The sequence below is a fragment of the Sinocyclocheilus grahami genome, unplaced genomic scaffold (genome assembly GCF_001515645.1).
Source record: "Sinocyclocheilus grahami isolate Dianchi unplaced genomic scaffold, SAMN03320097.WGS_v1.1 scaffold187.1, whole genome shotgun sequence".
Lineage (NCBI taxonomy): Eukaryota > Metazoa > Chordata > Actinopteri > Cypriniformes > Cyprinidae > Sinocyclocheilus > Sinocyclocheilus grahami.
In genome coordinates this window covers 291747-313996 of record NW_015505366.1, presented here as the reverse complement: position 1 = coordinate 313996, position 22250 = coordinate 291747, and the positions used below count along the sequence as shown (strand labels likewise).

Here is a 22250-nt window from a genome sequence, read left to right as displayed (position 1 = left end):
CAAGTAACAAAACATTAAACTCCGGCAAGAAGATAAAGTCCTTTTTGCAAAATCATAGACATGTATTTACAAATCAAGTATAATGGGAACACAGAATGATCTTGGAGAGAGCTTTACCGAGCTGACTACAGCTCGGTAAAGCTGACTGTAACCGAACACGACCAGGGTTTAAACTTTAAAGGCTGAACGAATGACTGACAGTCACAGCGGAGAAAAGAGTTTGTGTGAACTTTAATGTAAGGACTTAAATATTCATATGTAGCTCACATTAAGCTATCTTATGGCTTCAGAAGTAACACAGAATAATTCGCACAATCGAAGAAAAAAAAATCTCGGATTTGGATCGGCTCTCTCTGACCGATACCCGATCCGAGAAAAATGGCACTATCGGAGCCGATACCCGATATGAATATCGGATCGGCGCATCCCTAATTATAAGCGCACACTGCAGTTATGTCATCTGCCACTTTAAATGCTCAAGCTTGAGTCTCAGTTCTGATTGGCTGTTAGTGTTTTTGTTGTTCATCAGCTGGAAGAAACATGTTCTGAAAGTGACTCCAACAATATTGTTTTTTTTCTGTCATTACCGTTATAGCTGTGGCATGAAATTTGGTTTTCTCATAGAATTAGAAAAATTGTGAAAACTTTTGGTGTGCACACCTTAATGCTCTCGCTGAGTCACATTTTAGGTCACCCCTAGAGCACAGGGCTACTGTGAAAATCTTGTGTCAAAATATGCGTCAATTAATTCAAGTCACGTCCCTCAGTTGATTTGCTTGCACTGCACCTGGACATGAAAAGCAGATATCTCACAAGCTGTCAGTTTCCCAAAGTATTCAGTTCGGTCCTGTACTGCACCAAGTGAAGGGTCACAGGATGTGATTGTCACTCTTGTGAACAGCTGAACTCCGTGTGGACAGAACAAGATTAAGCTCTCAAACAGAAGAGTGACAACCGTATTTAACGCAGTGTGTACATGGCAATTAAAAATTAATGACTTCCAGTCACTGTGTCACTGCAAATGTGTGAACATGTCTTTAAGGGATTTTTTGTTTTTTGTTGTAAGAATAAAGATAATTTTTATTGGTGCCTCTCAGCTCCTTTTATGTGTATTAAATGCTGGAGTGTTTATGTTTTATGCTTTAATATAATTGGATTTTAATTATCACAGTTAGATTTGTGTCACGCTGTGGGTGATATTACCCTTGAGATCTCTGATACTCTCTCTTTATCTCATTCTATGTCCCAACTTCTGCCTCTCAATGTACCACACAGACACCCACTTGATTCCAGCAGACCCATCAGAAACTAATTAGGAGAAATACTAAAACATGCTAAAGCAATAAAAAAGAGATTACAGTATGAAACTCTAGAGTATATAGATTTCTGTACTGGAATTTTAACCATTATGAGAATTTTACATATTACTCCAAACCAATCAATGATCTTCAAACAGACTCTTAATTTAGCAAAATATTTCTAATTTAACTTCATACTGCATTCTCTTCATTTAACATATTAAAAGACCACAGTGAAAGATTTAACTATTGAAAAAGCTTGTTTATTACTAAAGATCCTTTTTTTATGCATTTTCTTAATTTCTGAAAAAATACACCTCATATTTCCGTCCAGAGAATTTCTTTCACACATTATATTTTCTGAAGCTTTGAATGATGTGAGATGCTAATGTTAAATCTGCACCTGGCATGTGCTTAAATATCTTCAATATCTCTGCAAGCCCTTCTATTGCTTGGAGAAGAGTTGCTTTGTCAAAGCTTGCGGTCGAACATTTCCCATCTCCAGGAAGAGATGAACTCCAGAGCTGGATGCAGAAATAGATTCCTATTCTCTCTCCTCTTCCACTACCCAATCCACACCTCTTCTTTGTCGTCTTCTGCTTCTTACTCTTTTCACCAGGGTCTTCATTATTTGTTTGCTCTAAATATATTCACATATGACATTTAATGCATAACGAAGTCATGATAGTTGTGTGGGAAATTTGGTAAATTGAATCTCCTGTGCTGTGTGTATCACTATCACTTTGGGTATATGGCGCTGTGTTTTGAGAACTTTATGATCTGTAGTAAAAGCAAACACTTTGGATCAGGGAACTTTGTGTAAATTATTTGAGCAAACGATGTATGAAATTTGATAGCATCGAGAAAAATAGTTATTTTGAACTTTCTATTCATCGAAAAATTCTGAAAAATCATCATGGTTTCCACAAAAATATTAAGCAGCACAACTGTTTTCAATGTCGATAATAATAAAAAATGTTTCTTGTGCAGCAAATCAGCATATTAGAATGTTTTCTAAAGGATCACGTGACACTGAAGACTGGAGTAATGTCTGCTGAAAATTCTACTTTGCCATCACAGGAATAAATTACATTTTAAAATATATGTAAATAGAAAATTTATTTTAAATTGTAATATTATTTCACAATATTAAACTTCTTACTTTGTTACCGACCCCAAACTTTTAAACAGCTGTGTACACTGGAACAGCAACTCAAATTTGACCTATTCAATATTTATAACTGAATTGCTCATGAAAATCAAACATAAATGTGAAGTTGCATTTGCAGCTCACTCAGGGTCAGAGGAAGGTCACGTTTGCTGTGTGCATAGCTGCTAGCACTGATATGTAACCGTGTTTACTATGACAGGTACTCGACTGTGAGCTCATTCTCATGTAGCTAGTTTGGCCACACACCAGAGCCTATTCAATCAATTAAGATTGAATGGAAATTGCAGGCAAGCACTGAGGCGTGTAATGTCGATCATTGCCTTGAGATGACTGAGAGATCAGATAAGAGAAGCGTGGGAAGCTGGTGACACCCAGTAGATCCTAATGTGGGAGGATTGGAAGTGCACAGATACAGATGAAAATATTGAAATGGAAGGATGAATTACCTGAAAAGATGGAAAAGACAAACACGTGAACCAGTCTGTTAGTGGTGAAAGAGGTTATGTGTGTGTGTTATTTTTGCTGTTCTTGTTAAGACTTCAAGCAAACAGTTTTCTCTGTGGATGCACCGATACCACTTTTTCCAGTATTCGCCCGATACCGATACTTATATTTTTGGTACTTGCCGATACCGAGTACCGATACCAATATTTTTATTGCATTTGTAAATTTTTAAATATTGGGTACAGAAACCAAAAGAGTATGTATTTTTAGTTGGTTAACTTAATTTATCAAATAGATAGTCAAACCAAAATTTATTCAGACACCTTTAACATTTCTCACATTATCACAGTTTATTCGCTATAGTTTAGAAAATGATAATAAAATATAACAAGAACTCCGAGTTAAACTGTGTCAGAACAAATTCAGCTTGATAATGTTATGTAACTTTGATAGAAAGGTATGTCATTAGAGCTGCTCCATTGCAGCGGCTTAGTACTGTAATCACGCGCTTTGCTGTAATAATGCAGGGAACCACTCGTCATAAATCTCCTAACTGTGATATTTTCAGAAATAGAAGTTGCGTTTTTTCATCTGAAACATGCTGCGATTTATATTCCAAAGCCACTCATATAATGCAGAAACGCTCAAGCAAGCAAAACACGCGCAACGCGTGCAGGTATTTGTACTGGTGCAGAATAGTACAGCCCAGCGCATTTCACACAGGCTGCTAGATTCACTTTTGCCAGAAAGTCGTGAAAATAAGGGATGTAAGGTTGAAAATAAATTATGTTTATAGTGAATGCCCCTATAAATGGTCTTATTTTTACGAATTAGTTTTAATCCAAATGATACGTGTGCTAAGTGAGTCAACGTCAAAGATCACACAACAGAAGTGCACTCTCTCTCTCTCTCTCTCTCTCTCTCCCTACTATTAAGTAACTTGTGCATTGTTTTACTTACTTGTTTTTGACATATCCGAACGAACTACAAACTTTCTAGTGATGTCTGTGAGAAAGATATATTCACTCGACAAGCTCGCGCATCTGCGCTGACGCGCGCTCAATCCACTCAGCGTGCTTTGTTTATCAGCTCGCGCACATCAGCTATACAGGCATTAATACTGAATGTTTAACATTATATTCATTGCATACATATACTTTGTAGTAGACATCCTTAACTCCATTCTGCTGTCTGTTGTTCTGTTGTCGGTGTTTGTCTGAATATGGCGCTTATCACATGCTGTTTGGTATCGGGGCATTTTAACGAGTACGAGTACAGGAGCTCAGTATCGGGCGTATCGGTGCATCCCTATATAGAACGTTGTGGGTGTAATAAATTAAGTCTCCCTATTCCAAAACTGTTCTAGTGTGATGCATGTCTTGCTCTCTTATCTATCTGTCTATCTATCTATCTCTCATTTAATTCAATGTTACTTGTGGTTTATTTGCAATTATTTGTATTTCTTAATATATATAGTTAATATACTGTACAGTTATCTCTTATACTCACCAAGTCTTATTTGATCAAAAATACAATAAAAACTGTAATATTGTGAAATATTATTATAATTTAATGTTAAAATGTAATTATTACAATTTATATAATAATTTTATAAAGTAATTCATTTCTGTAATGGCAAAGCAAAATTTTGAAAAATAATGGTCATGGGACCGAAACATTGTGAAATAATTTATTTTTGATACTTTTGCAAGGACTGCTAGTGTGTGGGATTCATTAGTTTTTGCTTTGATGTAACAATGTAAAAGAAAAAAAAATCTTATTGACCCCAGCATTTTGAATGGTGATGTAAATATTTGATTTGAAAATTTTATTTATAAATATCATTGCAATGTATCATTATATTATTTAATTTATTTAAAAAAGACTTTTAAATATATAATTTAATATATTTAAAAATACTTTTGGCTTCTTGGATGATTAATCTCAGAAGCTTGTTGCAGTCAATTTTGAGGTTGCATTGTCCGTTAAGGATATCTTTTTAGGCAGCTTGCTAGGATTTGGGACAGCAGGACAGAGCTTCTGTGTTTCTCGCTGCTTTGCTTTTCTTTCCATTTCCATACCCAGGCTTTAGCACTTCTCTGGGTGCTGTGAAAATTCTCATCTAGGGCTGAACTAGTTGACATAGTTGACAAAAAATTGTCATTTTTTATAACCTTTTTTAAAACAAAGAGCAATAGAAAAAAAACTTTTACATTTAACCACTGTATTTTTAAATTAACCCAATTTATTGAGACAAAAAACTAATATTTTTTGTTTTAACAGTCAAACACAAAATAAAAATTAAACAAATATCTCATTTCTAATGTTTTATATGCAGATTAAATAGGTCTGAAGGAAACTTTTGGCTTGTCTCCCAAAGCCCCAGGAGGACGCAATGAGCAAAATAATGCAGCACATTAAATTGCCAACGCAAAGGAAATAACTGTCTATAAAAAGAAAAACGTGCATTACATCTAAAATAAGTCATATAATCAAACTTGTGTGAGACGTGAGAGCACCAGTCATATTTGTCCATCTAAAAAATGCGTTGAATATGCGTTCTGTGTGAATGGCTTGGTTTCGGTTTTAACCTAATCAAGATCTTCTAAGCATTGAGCTACTATATTTCTCTAATATTTTGAATGAATAATGCAGCAACTGCACGTCTTGTGGGCTAGAGTTATAAAACATTAAAATACAACAACGCCTCTTACATCATCATCACCGCATCTCGCGCTCCACTAATGATGCTCCCAGACGCACACCTAACATTTGATTGTACTATTTTTGCATTCAAATGCAAATGTTTATTATAAATTCGACTAATCAATTTTTTTTATTCACAATCTCCTCCTCACAGGCAGGCACAGCACTCAATTCAGCATGTGTTCGTGTTTGTGTGTGCGGTCTGCGTCACTCATAGCCTATATCGTGCGCTATATCGAACATTTTTTCTATCGTTATCGAAGAGGGTGTACCGTCGATAAATATCAATACCGTTTTATCGCCCAGGCCTATTCTCATCACTGAAAAACACAAATGATCACCACCTACAACACTCAGCCTCTTCTGTACCACTGAGTAGGGTCGTAATAATGAAGTATTACAGTATCTACCGAAGCGTTTCCTCAAGGGAGACTCAGAGGGGCGAGATGCTACACAAGAATAACTATTCATCTGATTATATCAGTATCCGCAGGATTATTACTGACAGCTAATGTGATTACGGCAAAATTAAATCTGTTTTCATGCATCCATGTACAATTCTAATTACAGCACTGGCAGAAAGTGTAAGCCGCACTGCGTTTTAGATATTTATTTGTGTAAATATGATGTTCTTAGTGTTCATTTATTTCCTGAGTGACATTGAGGCTAATGAATTCTGAGATGTGCTGTCTTGATATATGCTAGTCCCCTGACTGAAGAAAACAGGAACTCAACATGATTCCCAGTGAAATTAATGAATCATAAGCTTTTTGATAATGCCAGAATGAATGTTTGGTTCATTTCATAATATCTAGAAGTCTGATTTTTTGACTTTATGTGGGTGAGAATGTTGGCTGTACTCGGCACATAGTTGCATGGGTTGAGGTGTTTGCACCAGTGTAATGCCAGACGTTATGCTGAACCTCCTCTATCCCCTGACAATTGCCTGATATTTCTCTTTCATCTGCGCTGCCATTCGCTAATCCACCCAGAGGTAATGTCCCTCTACCCCTGGTCAACATATAGCCGCACTTCAGCAGGTGTGAAAATGTCTTTCCTTTCACCGTAAACAGCTGAAGGCTTGGTGCAGAGAGATTTGTCCAGAGAGCTCTGCTCTAAATGAATTTGTTGCACAGAGGGGTCAGTCATTTTCCAAACAGTATAATAGAGATTCAGACCGTTTAAACTGCTCTCTCTCAGACATTTCTGCACTGTAAAAAGGAACCTGAGGAGCTCTTGAAGTCGCTACCTGATTGCTTAATCCCAACCCCACCCATAATCCTAACCCCTCCCCCACACCTACTCCTAAACCTACCAATACTAGGGGGTGCATATTCTGGCAGGGTGCAAATTTCGGCACTACACCGGCCGGTGCGACGAGACAACATTAAAACTCATTATAAATGAGGCATTTGTTGCATCCAGTGGGGACATAATTACTGATTATAATGACTTATACTGTCTTTTTACGCGTTGCGTTGCGCTGCGTAAACATAAAACTCTGTCTGCATTTGTGATCGGAGAAATGACAAACAGCAAGTGCTACTCTACACTGCCCAAAACTCGCGTTTGAATCATCAATGGCAAATCCTTTAAATGAAAACGTACTTACGTGAGTCAGAACAGCCGGCTTGTAGTCTAACGTTACTCTCCCAGGATCAGTAAACAGTCCTTCATAAAATGTGCTGCACACATCTGGATATTTGGGTTAAACTATTCTGGAACAGTGTGGTAAATACAACTTAACTGATTTGTAGTCGTGTCCTCTTTTGGAAGATCAAACAAAGTAGTTTCGCTTTCACAACGAACAACACAGCGGCCTAGCGTGAGGGGAAGCCCCGGCTTAGCATGCGCTGAGGCCGGGCTAGCGTGAGCCGAAGCCCCGGTTTAGCGTGCACTGTGGACGGGCTAGCGTGAGCCGAAGCCCTGGTTTAGCGTGCACTGTGGACGGGCTAGCGTGAGCCGAAGCCCCGGTTTAGCATGCGCTGAGGCCGGGCTAGCGTGAGCCGAAGCCCCGGTTTAGCGTGCACTGTGGACGGGCTAGCGTGAGCCGGAGGCCAGGTTTAGCGTGCACTGTGGACGGGCTAGCGTGAGCCGAAGCCCCGGTTTAGCATGCGCTGAGGCCGGGCTAGCGTGAGCCGAAGCCCCGGTTTAGCGTGCACTGTGGACGGGCTAGCGTGAGCCGAAGCCCTGGTTTAGCGTGCGCTGAGGCCGGGATAGAGTGAGCCGAAGCCCCGGCTTAGCGTGCGCTGAGGCCGGGCTAGCGTGAGCTGAGGCGGCGGAGTCGTGAAAGCCGATCCGGCAATCGACAGCACGAAGTTGAAGTATTTCCTCAGCGACCAGCACGGATCAGCTCTAGGCATGATGAAGCGGATATCGTCCTCTTTTGGAAGACCAAACAAAGTAGTTTCGCTTTCACAACGAAGCACACAGCGTCTTCACGACATGGCTGCAGCGTCAACAACACTACAGCGAGAATAAAAGTTACGCCTTCTTTCTTTGCGTGAACATTTGGGCGGCATTATGCAAATCTTCCGACATAGAGAGGTAGATATGTGGGGGCATGTTAGAACGAGCCGTTTTAGGTAGGTGTGGCTGACTCTTAACTTTTATAAAGAATATCTCTTTGGATTTGAGACTTTAGTCTTTGCAACTTTACAGATCTTCTTTATGCACCAAGAGCTTGTAACACTCCAAAGAGAAAGGAAAAATTGAAATCGCATCATATGACCCCTTTAATGCACTGTCCTCATTCTTTATACAACTGACCCTTCTTGGTTTATTTTATAACTTTGTTTGACTCAATCAGACATTAATTAAAAGAGATGGTGTGATTAGACTCTTCTTAGAAAATGGAGGGTAAATTTTGATGACTCATCCTGCACTGTACAGGTTTTTGTCCAATCAGATGCTCTCTAGAATGAGAATGTCCCTCCCACTAACGTCATCTGCAAGCTAGTGTGTAATAAAATGGGTCATGGCTGTGATGTAAATATAAAGCTTATTGGCTATTTAAAAATGGGACAATACCTTCAGTGTATCCTGTCAAAATTTTGGAAATGCATCAAAACGTTCATTTACAGTGTGATTTCACAGAGTTTCAGTGAAACACTGCCAGAGTTGCATTACTGGTTTATTTTCTTCACACAAGAAGAGTCATAAACCAGAGTTCCCAAACAAAATGTTTTATTCTTTCTAAACTCATAACTGACTAATGAAACCACACTGTGGGCTTACAGAAATACCGGCCTGAACTAATTCCCTGTCCTCTTCAATTTATCTTTCTTGCTAGTATATCCTCTTTTCCTTATGCTGTGCCTGCAGGCGCTGTTGTCAGCACTGGAAAAAGCTTCATGAGGGGGATCTCATCCAAAGCATTGCCGTCTTTAGCTGCCTCAGTATGTTTGTGGCACCTCTTTCCCTCAGCTCAGTGCATCATGGTTACAGTCTTTCTCCCCGGAGAAGGCTAGTCTTTCTCTCTGATAGGGGATACTATAATATTACGGGCTGATGGAGGACAGTGGCGAACGCACCATTAACTCTGTGCTGACTTAGTGGCTCGGGCCATTTGCTGAGTGTAGCATGAACCTCAGCACTAAAACTGCCCCCGGTGGCTTGTTCTCACAGATATGGGGTGGTCATTTAAATTGAAATATCTTTGGTGTAAGTATTGTGTTAAATGTGTTCCAGTCTTCTTACACATTGCTTTTAAAAGGTGAAGTGTGTATTTTTATGCGTTTAATGTTCAAATTTAAGGCAAATATACAGCAAGTTAAGAGCATTCTTTGATGAGCATTTACTGAAGTCATTCATTTTCAGTGAGACTTGTAGAGTTAGCATGATTGCAAGTATGATATTGCTTTCATACCACAGTTCAATAAATGATAAGTTAAAGGGGTCATATGATGCGATTTCAAGTTTTCCTTTGTCTTTGGAGTGTTACAAGCTGATTGCAAAGACTCAAAACCAAAGAGATATTCTTCATCAAAGTTAAGACTCTGCCACGCCCCCCTAAAACGTCTCGTTCTAACATGCCCCCACATATCTACCTCACTATGTGGAAATATTTGCATAATGCGCCCAAATGTGCACACAAAGAAAGAAGGCATGGTTTCAGTAACCGGCCGCAGGTAGTGTTGAAGCAGCCATGTCAGGGAGACGCTGTGTGTTTCTAGGTGAAAGCAAAAGCACTTTATTTGGCCTTCCGAAAGTAGATGCATTTAGGAATCTTTTAAGATCACTTACAGCAGAACAGCAATGTATTTTATGGACAACCGTTTCGTGAACCTAGGAGAGGAGGTCATTCTGACTTTGCTATGACAATCTGGCACTTCTGAATCAGCTACTGTTTTGTTATTAGTTTAAGTATTTGCTATTGACTGTTCAAATGCGGAGTTTTGCGCATCGTGTGTGTGTGTGTATGTGTGCGCGTGTGTGTATATGTGTGTGTGAAAGAGAGAGAGAGAGACAGGGTCACATCACAGAGTCAGCTGTCTTAACCGTGGCTTGTGTACTGCAAACACATACCAGCTTCATCACTGTGTCTGTCACGCGACTCTGTTCCCCTTTCGGGCTTGAACTGATGGTAAAACTAATGACATTATTTACTGTCTTTACATTTATTTTGAAAGATGAAGCTCACGATTATGGTAAGGGGCGTTACATTTCCGACGAGTGCTTGCAGTGTTCGGTCAATCACAATGCACTGGGTCAGCTGGCCAATCAGAGCAGACTGCGTTTGTCGGAAGGAGGGACTTTGTAGAAAACGAAGCGTTTGAGAGAGGCGGGGCATAGAGGACCTACAAAATGTGTTTTTTTAACATTAAAGCATGTCAACATATTCTGTTACACCAAATACACAAAATAATGATCTTTAAAAAAGCATCATATGACCCCTTTAATATTGAGTAACCTACATTCATTGCCATGGTCCATTTTTATTCTGCCAATGACAAGAATCCCAAGCAAAGCCAGAACAAAGTCAACTTTGTGCATCGCTGAGTAAACCCACAGTAGTGAATCAGAATAAATTGTCTATTTGAACAAACAATCAGTGTTTTTAAAATAATTGGTTGTATTGAATGATTCAGTGACTTGCATGTAAAAACAATCACTTGCTTTTACAATCACTTGTAAAAAAAATCTGTGTTTTAAACAAATTCAATTCAAGATTCAGTGACTAATAAAGACAGTCACTTGTCACTACCTGCAGGTGCATTTATGTAATTTATTGAAAAAGTTATTTAGAAATCATGAAATGTTTTGGAAAGTTGAAATATCCTGCAGTGTGGCATGCATCAAAAGGTATTTAAAAGATTTTTTTTAATGCAGTTATGAATGCAGGTTTTCTGTCCTTGTGTTGATTGAGAGACAAATGTAATATTTGACAGGAACTAACTGTTGTATAATACGTGATACAACATATGTGTGATATAACAACAACGTCATATAACAACTGTACGTGTTAATGTTATATATTATACAACAGTTAGTTCCGGTCAAATATTCTGTGTAGTCTCTCAATTAACACAAGGACAGAAAAGCTGCATGTAATTCTTTCACATTCAGTTCTGCTATATATTTTTCAGCTCTCTGTTGTTTGCTTGTGTGGTTCAAGGCCACAGAGATCTTGTTAATGTAAAGCCCTGTCTACTACCTGTCTGTTGTTGGCCCGGGGAATGAGTATTTGACATTGGTCAGTGGAATTCAATTGACCTGCTTTGAGCTTTTCCTTTCCGCTCTTTTAAAATCCATTCACTGTTGTGCCTGACCTCTAAACGAGATAGCATCAAAATCCACACAGCAGAGATATATCAGCAGCCTTTGAATGACAAAGTCAATCCGGCCCAGAGCTGCGTGTGTTTGCTGCTCTTTTATTCTTCTGTATAGCATTGCAAAAGGTAGAAATCCACCTAATCTAAACATTTTTTTAAAGAACCAGATCGATTTGTTTTAATGCCCCTAGAAATGGCTCTGGTCCCTTTTTCAATGTAACACTTAGCAAGCACCGCTAATCAATGTTTAGTGTAGATTTTATTTAGTATGTGAAAATATTTTATACATCCAATTCACACCTTCTGCAAGTGTTTAGAGCTGGATGATTTGATTTTCATTCCAGCTGGAATGTGACAGTGGTATATGAGGAAGCTGTGCATGTTTGTTCAGTTCCTCTCTGAGAGGATGTTGTTTTAGGCTGCTGTCTACATCCCTCAAGAGAAGAGAAGGGTCAGCCAATCCAATCTCCCCCTCCTTAGAGCAAACGCAACCTTCCTTCCAATGCGCTGTACACACAAAAAAGATCCAATCACATTACTTTCTTTTAAGAACATGCTACATTTGTTGGCTGCCTTGACCTTGAGCATGGAGAAATGTAGCAGCTAGATAATATCTACATATTCCAGAAGATATTATTCCACCTTTCCCCTCAGCTGTTCGATGGTCATTGAAGAAACCTTTGAGTGGTTTTTAGATGCTTGTTGGCTAATCAGCTTTGCAAAAACACAGTTAGCATCATATCTCATTGAGCATTATTGTAATTGACTTCAAAAGCAACTAGCGTAGGTGGCAGAAATGTGAAATACAAATCAGCTAAAGTAACATAAACAACAAGAATGACCTTTCTGTGAGCAACATTGATTTTAAATCCGGCAATACAATTTTGATAATGTCACCATTTTGACGGTAAAAGTGTTTTATGAGCCCTAGCTGCTCTTTATAAATAGTTTGCATATTTACAGGTTTATTGACGCAAAGTCACAAAAAGTCAGGATCGATTTCTCTCATATCCCATCCGCTCAAACATGCTCACACCCGATCACATGCTCGTAAGCCATTTTAAATCCTTTTACAAAACTAGTCTCTGTGAATGTAATACCCAGTCGCCTTACAGCTTTTCAGGACGGTTATTCCGGTGGGGTGGGTGACCCCATTAAAGAATGGACAGGCGTTTACTACAGCACAGTTAAGCCCATTTAGGGTCTGCCACCAGTGTGGGGCTGAAGTGTGAATCTCAGGTCATCTGCAGCACAGTTGAATCAGTGAGGTCACGGAGCTCACATCAGCACAGAATAGCTCAGAGTTCATGCTGCATTTGCCATAAATTTCCAGTGAGAAGTGTGGTTCAGTCATTTTACTGTAATGATACCTAATTGGTTTGGTGATGTGACATCATTAAACAGAAACCCATAGTCATCTTTTTTCCCCAAACTGATTTAGAAGTTTGATTAAAGGGATTTTTTTTTTAATAATTTTACAAAATGTTCTATTGAATAATTAATTATAATTTATAATCATTTTTACAAGGTAATTTAACATTACTAAATTATCATCATTTAAAAATGTTTAATTACATTCTAAAAAATTATATTTTACGTTACATTTTAATATATATTGCAAATAAATTGGAGTTAGGGTTGCATGATTTGACCGTTTTAATTAGAAATTATAAGGCTATAAAACTACAAATATTATTTTTGTTTAAAAGAGAATTTGATATTTCTACAAATATCCACTTTTCAATTATTAGTTGTTAATTATTCAAAATCATGATATCAGGGTTGACATTTTAAGATCGCCGCCAACTGACAAATACAAGACATAAGGGAAAAGAAATATTATAAAAGGAGACTTGTTTGTTTTTGTCCTTTATAATTTTACTTCCTGGATTATGAAAAAGTCATTATTAATCAGGGTTCCCTTTTTTTTTCTTCAGTTCATTACAAAAAGGAGAATATATGGGAACCGAGTTGATGCCTAACCTGACGACTTCAAGTCTTTTCAATAATACATTTTAAAATAAAATCTAAATATGTACAATGATAAGAACAATGACAAAATGACAAAATTGTGCTTATATAGCACAAAAAAGTTGGAAGCACAGGAGACAAAATATGCTTTTGATGAATTATAAAAATGGAAGCAGGAAACAAAAAAAACAAAAAAAAGTTCAGATGTCTAAAAATGTCTATATTAACATGCAATAGTTAAAGGTTCAGCTATAAACTATTTATTGTTCAAGTAATTTTTTACATACTGTATATGTATTTGAGCGACTTTAAAACTCTGTGTTAATAAAGAACATTCTTCATTTTTCCAGATGCCAAGGCTTGCCCTGCTAAAGAGTTCCAGTGCCGTAATCGTCTGTGCGTGGCTCCCACATTCGTCTGTGACGGGGATGATGACTGTGGCGACGGCAGCGATGAGGAGAAGTGCACGGCAGCCACCGCCAGCACCTGCGGGCCACATGAGTTTCGCTGTAACGACTCAGAGTGTATCCCAGCGCCGTGGAGCTGCGACGGAGACCCCGACTGCAGAGACAAATCGGACGAATCTCTGGAGCGTTGCAGCCGCAGGACGGAGCCTCAAAAAACCCACTGCACTGCGGGAGAGTTCCGGTGCAGGAGTGGAGAGTGTATTCATCTCAACTGGAAATGCGATGGAGATGTAGACTGCAAGGACAAGTCTGATGAGGCCAACTGTCGTAAGTGTTTAAGAAGACTAATATTTTTAATATACTGATCAGAGTTAACATTCTCAAGCACATTTCCTAAGGTATTTACATTGGAGAGGCTTGCTGTGTGGTGAATGAGTTAATTAAATGAATTAATAATCAGTTTTACCACTTGGCTGCATTACATGCTCTTTTTAATGCTGCATGCATGCTGTTCTTGTCATTATAGTCTTTCTAAATTACTGTCACGTCCAAGTAAAGCAGTAAAGCACATGGTGTATTCATGGAAAATGTTGTTAATTTAGAATCAGTCCCTTATTGTCTGTTCCTCCATATTCTGTTAACACAAATGCATTGCATGCATGCCAACATGCATTTTGTTGATCTGTAGTCGTACAAGGTCAGTGTATCAATTTAGCTGACTATGATAAAATAATAAACACTCAAAATCCTAGAAGAAAATATACTCTAAATACAAAATATGCTCTAAATTATACTCTAAATCTATTCAAATTCATTTGAATTCCATCTGTTACAGTATATATAATTAGAGCTGTCTAATTTTGAAATGTAATTTAGTAATCTTAGTACCTATTTTGAACATGCTGCACTTTGTATTGACTTCTACTGCCAATGTCTACTTTGTCTCCCACAATAACATTTGAATTCCATCTGTTACAGTATATATAATTAGAGCTGTCTAATTTTGAAATGTAATTTAGTAATCTTAGTACCTAAGATTGGCACTATTTTGAACATGCTGCACTTTGTATTGACTTCTACTGCCAATGTCTACTTTGTCTCCCACAATAATTAATTGTCTTTGAAAAATCTTCATTTAGCATATTTTATCAGCAAATATTGATTTATAAAAAATTGGATTATTGCTAAATTAATTAGCATGTACAATTGCAAACAATACAATAGAATCGGAATCAGTGAACATGAATGTTTATTGACTTTGCATTTCAAGGATTTGTTTCTCCATGAGGCATGAGGGAACAAGCATGTTTGTTTGAGTAATCCTGAAAACACACAACCTGCAGCTGAAAAAATGTGCGTTGTTGATGCAGAGCATGTGCACACACATGTAAAATTTTTTCTAGCATGTGTGTGTTTATTGATATAATGGTGTTCTTTTTCCATGAGTTTATGACATGTAAATCTCCACAAAGTACTGTGGTAGAGGCATGGTAATGTGCTTGAGTCTTGGTGGTTGCCAGGCAACACGTGTGTTTTGAGGCATGGCAGAGTAAGTGCTCTGTGAGTGTTGTCTCACTGTAGGGTTCTTGTAAGGGTTTTGAACATGCTGCACTTTGTATTGACTTCTACTGCCAATGTCTACTTTGTCTCCCACAATAATTAATTGTCTTTGAAAAATCTTCATTTAGCATATTTTATCAGCAAATATTGATTTATAAAAAATTGGATTATTGCTAAATTAATTAGCATGTACAATTGCAAACAATACAATAGAATCGGAATCAGTGAACATGAATGTTTATTGACTTTGCATTTCAAGGATTTGTTTCTCCATGAGGCATGAGGGAACAAGCATGTTTGTTTGAGTAATCCTGAAAACACACAACCTGCAGCTGAAAAAATGTGCGTTGTTGATGCAGAGCATGTGCACACACATGTAAATTTTTTTCTAGCATGTGTGTGTTTATTGATATAATGGTGTTCTTTTTCCATGAGTTTATGACATGTAAATCTCCACGAAGTACTGTGGTAGAGGCATGGTAATGGCTTGAGTCTTGGTGGTTGCCAGGCAACACGTGTGTTTTGAGGCATGGCAGAGTAAGTGCTCTGTGAGTGTTGTCTCACTGTAGGGTTCTTGTAAGGGATTGTGCACCATCCTCAAAATACTTAACTGTTCAGTTCATATTTTGGTCATTTTGCATTATATTTGATTTGGTTTAGGTTAGATGTTTATTCTTTGTGGGTGAATACTGTTTTTATGCTGCCAGTGTTATTTTAGTAATCTTTATGTACTATTATAGTTTTTTGGTATTATTTTGAATTTATTTTTTATTTATATTTTATTTTTACTTACATTTTTTGTAATTTTGTTATGTGCTTTGTCATTTTTATTACTTTGTTTTTTAAAAATAGTTTCAATTTATTTTTTCAATTTTAGTTTTATTTCAGTACTTCAGTTCAACCAATTTTTTTCAGTTAGTTGCAAAGGCAACATTTCAAATTTTCATGTGGTTTGAGTTTTTCAATCTAATATTTTATTTAAGCTCTATTTCAATTAAAAATAATGTTTTTAATGGTTTTAGTTGTAGTTAACGATAACAACACTGACTATGCTTATGACAGCAATGGCAATATGAATAAATGCTCCAATGTTTAATAAATAATGACATTTATGAATAATAGCAAACTATGTTTCCACTAAGTAACGGTTCAAAAGCCAAACTGGAGGTGATATTACAGATACAGTTGATGCATTCATATAGAATTCAATTAATTAATGTTATTAAACTAATATTATATACAATTTTGTTTCTCAAGTGAATATATTTTGTTTTAGAGAGGGTTATTTATTTTTACTGGAAAACAGGGCAAAAATATAGGTCAAGCATATTTTTAAGCAGTGTATAGAGAGGCAAGAGAGCTGGCGTGAGAAGTTGATATGCTCTAGTGAAATTGATCATGGTGAATGTTCTCCCTCCGCAGCTCCTCCAAATTACACCGTATGAAAGATTAAAGGGATTTTAAAAGATGAATGTGAAAAATTAAGACCTTTCTTCGTCGAACAGCACATTTTTCTTTCTTCAGTGTGTTCCCTTATACCCCAGAGTAAGTGACTGATTGTTTTTAATGTTCAGAGCTTTTTTTTTCTTAGGAAACTCTCTTGCAAATAAGCTATTACCTTGAGATCTGACAGGAGGTAAAAGCCAAAACCATTTGCTGTTTTAGAACTGAAGTTCACAAATAGAGGTGCAATGGGTGATTATTATGAAAGTGTGATGGTGAGTGCTTTAGTGTGCATGTGTTTAACAGCTTTAACAACTCATGGCTTTATCTTAGTCCTTTACATTTACTTGGCAGATTCTTTTTTCCAAAGTGACTTATATTTAAATTATACATTTGCAATGAACCAATTTTAATGCTGATGCTGATACAGATGTCTAGAGAGCGAGGTAATAAAAATTTATAAAAAATTTGTATATGAATGTAATATTATTAAAATAAAATGTACAGTATATAATTATATATTTTATAATATCTTATATACTATCTTTTTATTTTATTTTATCACCATCATTTACTCAAAATTAACTACAAATATTTAAAAACAGAACATGTGCACTATCCATTGACAAGGATGTCAGTAGATTTTGGAATTAACATTAGGTGGAATGACAACTTCTGAGAATCAGTAAATCATACTCCACTCTGCGGTTTTCTGCAAAATGACCAAATATTGATTATTTGGCCAGGCTGATATATATAGCTACAGGAATGGTAGTCCTACATAAACATGTTTTTGCCCTACAGCTGTGCTGACCTGTCGTCCTGATGAGTTCCAGTGTGGTGATGGCTCCTGCATTCACGGCACTAAACAGTGTAACAAAGTGCACGACTGTCCAGATTTCAGCGACGAGGCTGGCTGCATCAACAAAAGTGAGTAACTTCAGTGATCTCCCTTTCCCTTTTGATTAGCCTCTTCATCTCTCCCCTCTTCTAGCAGCATTTTCAGTGAAGATGAAAGAGTAGAGTGCATCCAGTTATGTAGCCCCAATCAAGTTAATATTCACACAAAGCACTACAAGGCCAAACAGATATACCCTACATGATTCCAGGGTTTCACGGCACACTTTCTATATGGCACCTTCACCTCAAAAGATTAATTATGCCATGGCTATATCTGGTTAGTGATGCATAACATGATTTAAGTAGGACATAGGATCAGCATCCTTTGTTGGTCCTAAAACAATATTTCTGTAGATTAGTCAGAGTCCTGTGACTGTAGGGTTAGGTTTAGGGATAAGATTAGGACTACAGTTGGTTGATAGGAATGTTCTTCCAGGACAAACAAATTATATTTATTCAGGAACGTGTCCTATTTGGATAAATCATGTTGTAATTGCATAATTCGCCCCAAAATTAAAATGTACTTTTTTTTTCTTACCATCATGTCATTTAAAATGGCTTTATTCTTGTGAAACACAAAAACAGAAGTTTAGCAGAATGTGCTCAGTGCTGTGTCCCATACACATGCACTGCTGTTTAAATGTATACTTTTATTCAGTATACAAAGATGCATTAAAATGATTTTAAAAAATGCCAGTCAAGACATTAATAATGTTACAAAAATTATATTTGTACTTTCTATTCATCAAAGAATCCTGACAAAAAGTATCAAGGTTTCCACTAAAATATTAAGCAGCACAGCTGTTTTCAAGATGGATAATAATAACAAATAATAAGAAACTAAATGTAAAAAAAAAAAAAGGTAAAAAAGTGAACATTTTATCCAATGTACCCTTTAAAATATATAAAAATTGAAAACTTAATTTTAAAATTCAATCATTTTTACAATATTACTGCTTTATGTTATTTTTGACCATAAATGCAGTCTTGGTAAGATATTTAGACTTTAAAAGCAATGTCCTTTGAAACATACTGTGACCTGGGGAGCTGTCAAGATCCAGAAAGGACAAAAAAAAGCACCATTAAAGTACCAAATAAGTAGTCCATATGACTCATGCACTATATTCCATAGGGCTGGGTAAAAAATATTGATATCTCGATATTAATCGATTCTCATGTTTACAGAACGATATCGATTCTTAAATCCCAAGAATCGATTATTCTAGCCTGTTTTCAGTCAATTGATGGAACATTGAAGGGCACTTCCCATCCAATAAATTGCAATAAGCATTGTGCTTTGGTACTTTTAATATGAAACACAGTCTCAGATTTCAAATTCTGTCCATTGTATTGCAGTATTTAAACAATAAATGCCGTTTTGGCGCTGTTTAATGTGGAGCGACAGATCGCTGTAGCGCGGCGCGCTTCAGTTCAATAAAAGCAGCAGCGCGAGGCGTACGTGAACTCATCTTCTCCTCCACATTAATACCAGTTTCAGCACAAAATAATCATGACTAAACATCCGAAGGTATGTTAAAAGAAAGAGTACAACATTACAGTCCGTATCCTGTCTCATGTAATCTCTCAATTAGTGTTTCGGCTGCACAAAGACGTCAATATAACAGCTTGTAAACAATGTGTCACGTAACGTCACATTTACATTTAGAAAAAACATATTCGGTGACCATAAATTCATTAGTAAGCTAGAAAAATAAACTGTACAGAGGGGCATTTTGCTAAATATATGCACCATATAACATATTCATTATCATTTTTACTGTTCTTTAAAGTTTAATTTATGTTTGAATAAATCCATTTAAATGCTTATATTTCAAAAAGACGAATTGAAGTAGAAGTATTATTATGTAATTGTAACTATTATTTTAAAAACTTCATTAAGTGTAATTTTAGCAATTATGTATTAGCCTACAAATCAGTAAATTTTAACCTTTTAATATTATAGTAATGTAGTACCAACTGACTCCCATGTATATTTTACAGCTTTAGTTGAGATTTTTTTTTCCTTGAGAAAATTTGGCATGTACTGTACCTGATATTTATCCAAAATAATCGATATTGAATCAAATTGAATTGGTAATCGAATCAAATCGCAAGCTTGTGAATGAGAATTGAATTGAATCGTGAAATTTGTGTCAAAACCCAGCCCTAATATTCCAGATCTTCTGAAGCCATATACTGTATTTCAGCCTGTTTCTCACACAGACCTATTTTATAGGCTTTACACGATTTGAAATATTGTCTTAAATTCCACAGACTACGTTTATGGTGCTTTTATGTACTTGTTTTGATCTTGACGGCCTCTTGTCACTGTCTATTGTCATTGTACGGCAAAGAGCATAATGAACATTCATGCAACGAGTGTCGTTTGAAAATGTGTTTTGTGAAATGGCAGTTCATGTTTGGTACTCTACATAATTTAGTTTTGTTTATGTGCTACTCTTAAAATATCATAAGTGTAAGAACTCTTTATTGTGTCCTTGACAGCCACCAAATGTGAAGGTCCGCTGAAGTTCATGTGTAAGAGCGGGGAATGTATCGATAGCAGTAAAGTGTGCGACAGTATCAAGGACTGCAAGGACTGGTCTGATGAGCCTGTGAAGGAGTGCGGTGAGTTCAGGCACTTCTGCACAAATGCAAACATCCTCAGTAAATTGTTTGTTGGTATAATCGTATATTTTGGACTTTATTTTTAAATGAGGTTTTATATGCAAGTATTTTATACAAGATATTTTATATGATGACTTTAACGTAAGTTTTGACATTACTTTTTTAGTGTGGGAAGCCAAAGATAGAATTGTAAAATTGTTTAAAATGGAATGCCTGCAGCCAGTGATCTAGGGGTCAGCTTTTTCTTTCTCACTAGTAGCGTTGGATTTGGAGAGGGAAAACTAATTCCAGACCAGCATTTAAACTTATAGACAGTGTTGGCTTATGAGGGGCTTCACTTGATCAAGGGCCAACAACCCACAGAGCGATCATTAAGATCAAAGTGTGAGTCTTCCCTCGGGTGCTATCATACAAGGAGAATGTGCCCAGCATATTCTGCTGCCCTCTAGAGAGAATGCAGGTTTCCATAGATCTGTTTTTTCTCTCTGTTCTTGTCTTTCATCATATTGGGGAACTGTACTTTTTCTTCGACAATAAGCTAGAACTGAAAATTCCATATTTTTGGAGGAGTGTGAAATTTTTTTGATGTTAAAATACTTTCATCTTTCCAAGTTCAATGTACAAAGACAACTGTAGTTAAACCATTCATTGGTCAACTTCCTGAAGAGTGTAAACACTTGTGGGGCTCTGTTTGCTTGAGCAGTTCAATATCTCAGCTTCTGGCTCAACCAGTAGTGTAGATTTGGAGCAGAACTGCATATTTTTCCAAGTAATGGCATGGAACATAAGGAGATAAACAAATCCTGTAAAAATCATTCATTGTTAGTTAATTATAGCTAATGCAGCTATTTTTCATATTTAACCTTATTGTAAAGTAGCGTTATTTTAATATTATAGTTTATACTATATGTATAGTTTTATTAATATTTTGAATGGCTTTTATTTTTATATATTCAGTTTTACTCATTTTATGTGCTTTTGTCATTTTTATTAGTTTTAAATATTGTGTAGGTTTAATTTACTTGTATTTCAGTTTTAGTTTTATTTATTTTCATTTAGTAATTTTAGTGTTTAATTTCAGTCAAGGCATCATTTTTAAATTTTGCTCAGTGTTTCATCTAATAGTTATCTAATATTTCAATTAACAAAAATGCCTTTAATAGTTTTAGTTGCAGCTAATAATAATAACCCTGGTTTAAAGGTTATTATTACTTACATACTTTTCTAAGCAATTTAAATTTACATTTAAAACGAGTGGGAAAAGTCTCAGACTAAATGCCTGTTCACACAAGATGAATATTCAGTGCGAAAATTTTAAGCAATAAACATTTTAAATTGAATAATGGTTATTAATGCAAACATTCACATGCCATCAATGTGGCAAGTTTTGTACAGTGAGGTGGTCTCATCTTTTCCAACACATTACAAAGAAAACTGGTGTTTTTAGTCACATGCCCAGATTCGCTGCTTTTACATAAAACCATGTCATTGTGGCGCTCACGAACAGAGTATTTTGCACCCTAGCAACCACCTAGCAACTACTCAGAACACACAGCTGCTTAGCAATGCCCAGCAACCACCTACAACACTGTAAAATTGTGGCTCAGTTGTGCTCAGGTAAAACCACTCGCATTTCGGTCATAAAATGTAAAAATCTATATATTTTAGCATTTGGCTGTGTGGCATTGCTTGTCACATATGTAGCGAATCAGCTAAAATCAAGGCCCGAGGCCTGGCGCAGACTTAGGGTGTCCTTAGAGGGGTGTTAGTTCACATCCTCATCTTCTCAGAATCTAACAGAACCGCCGACTGGAGGCTGGTCACTGATGTGAGGCCTTTAAGGTCTGAGAAGATTCACGCCTCTCAGGATGAGCTTGTCCAATGAGAAAGGCTGAAATTCCAAGCGGGCGGTTGGAAATACTGGGGAGTTTTATGACCCTTTGTGTGA

General features: G+C 36.7%; 1 protein-coding gene across 3 annotated transcripts in view; it reads left to right on the top strand.

Moving 5' to 3' along the window:
- lrp8 (low density lipoprotein receptor-related protein 8, apolipoprotein e receptor) overlaps positions 1-22250 on the top strand; it is a 180291-nt gene that overhangs the window by 111633 nt on the left and 46408 nt on the right. For all 3 annotated transcript variants that reach the window (XM_016284694.1, XM_016284693.1, XM_016284691.1), the window contains exons 5-7: positions 13715-14098; positions 17579-17704; positions 20180-20302. In XM_016284694.1, coding sequence (XP_016140180.1) covers positions 13715-14098; positions 17579-17704; positions 20180-20302 — 633 coding nt within the window. The remainder of the gene's footprint in view (positions 1-13714; positions 14099-17578; positions 17705-20179; positions 20303-22250) is intronic.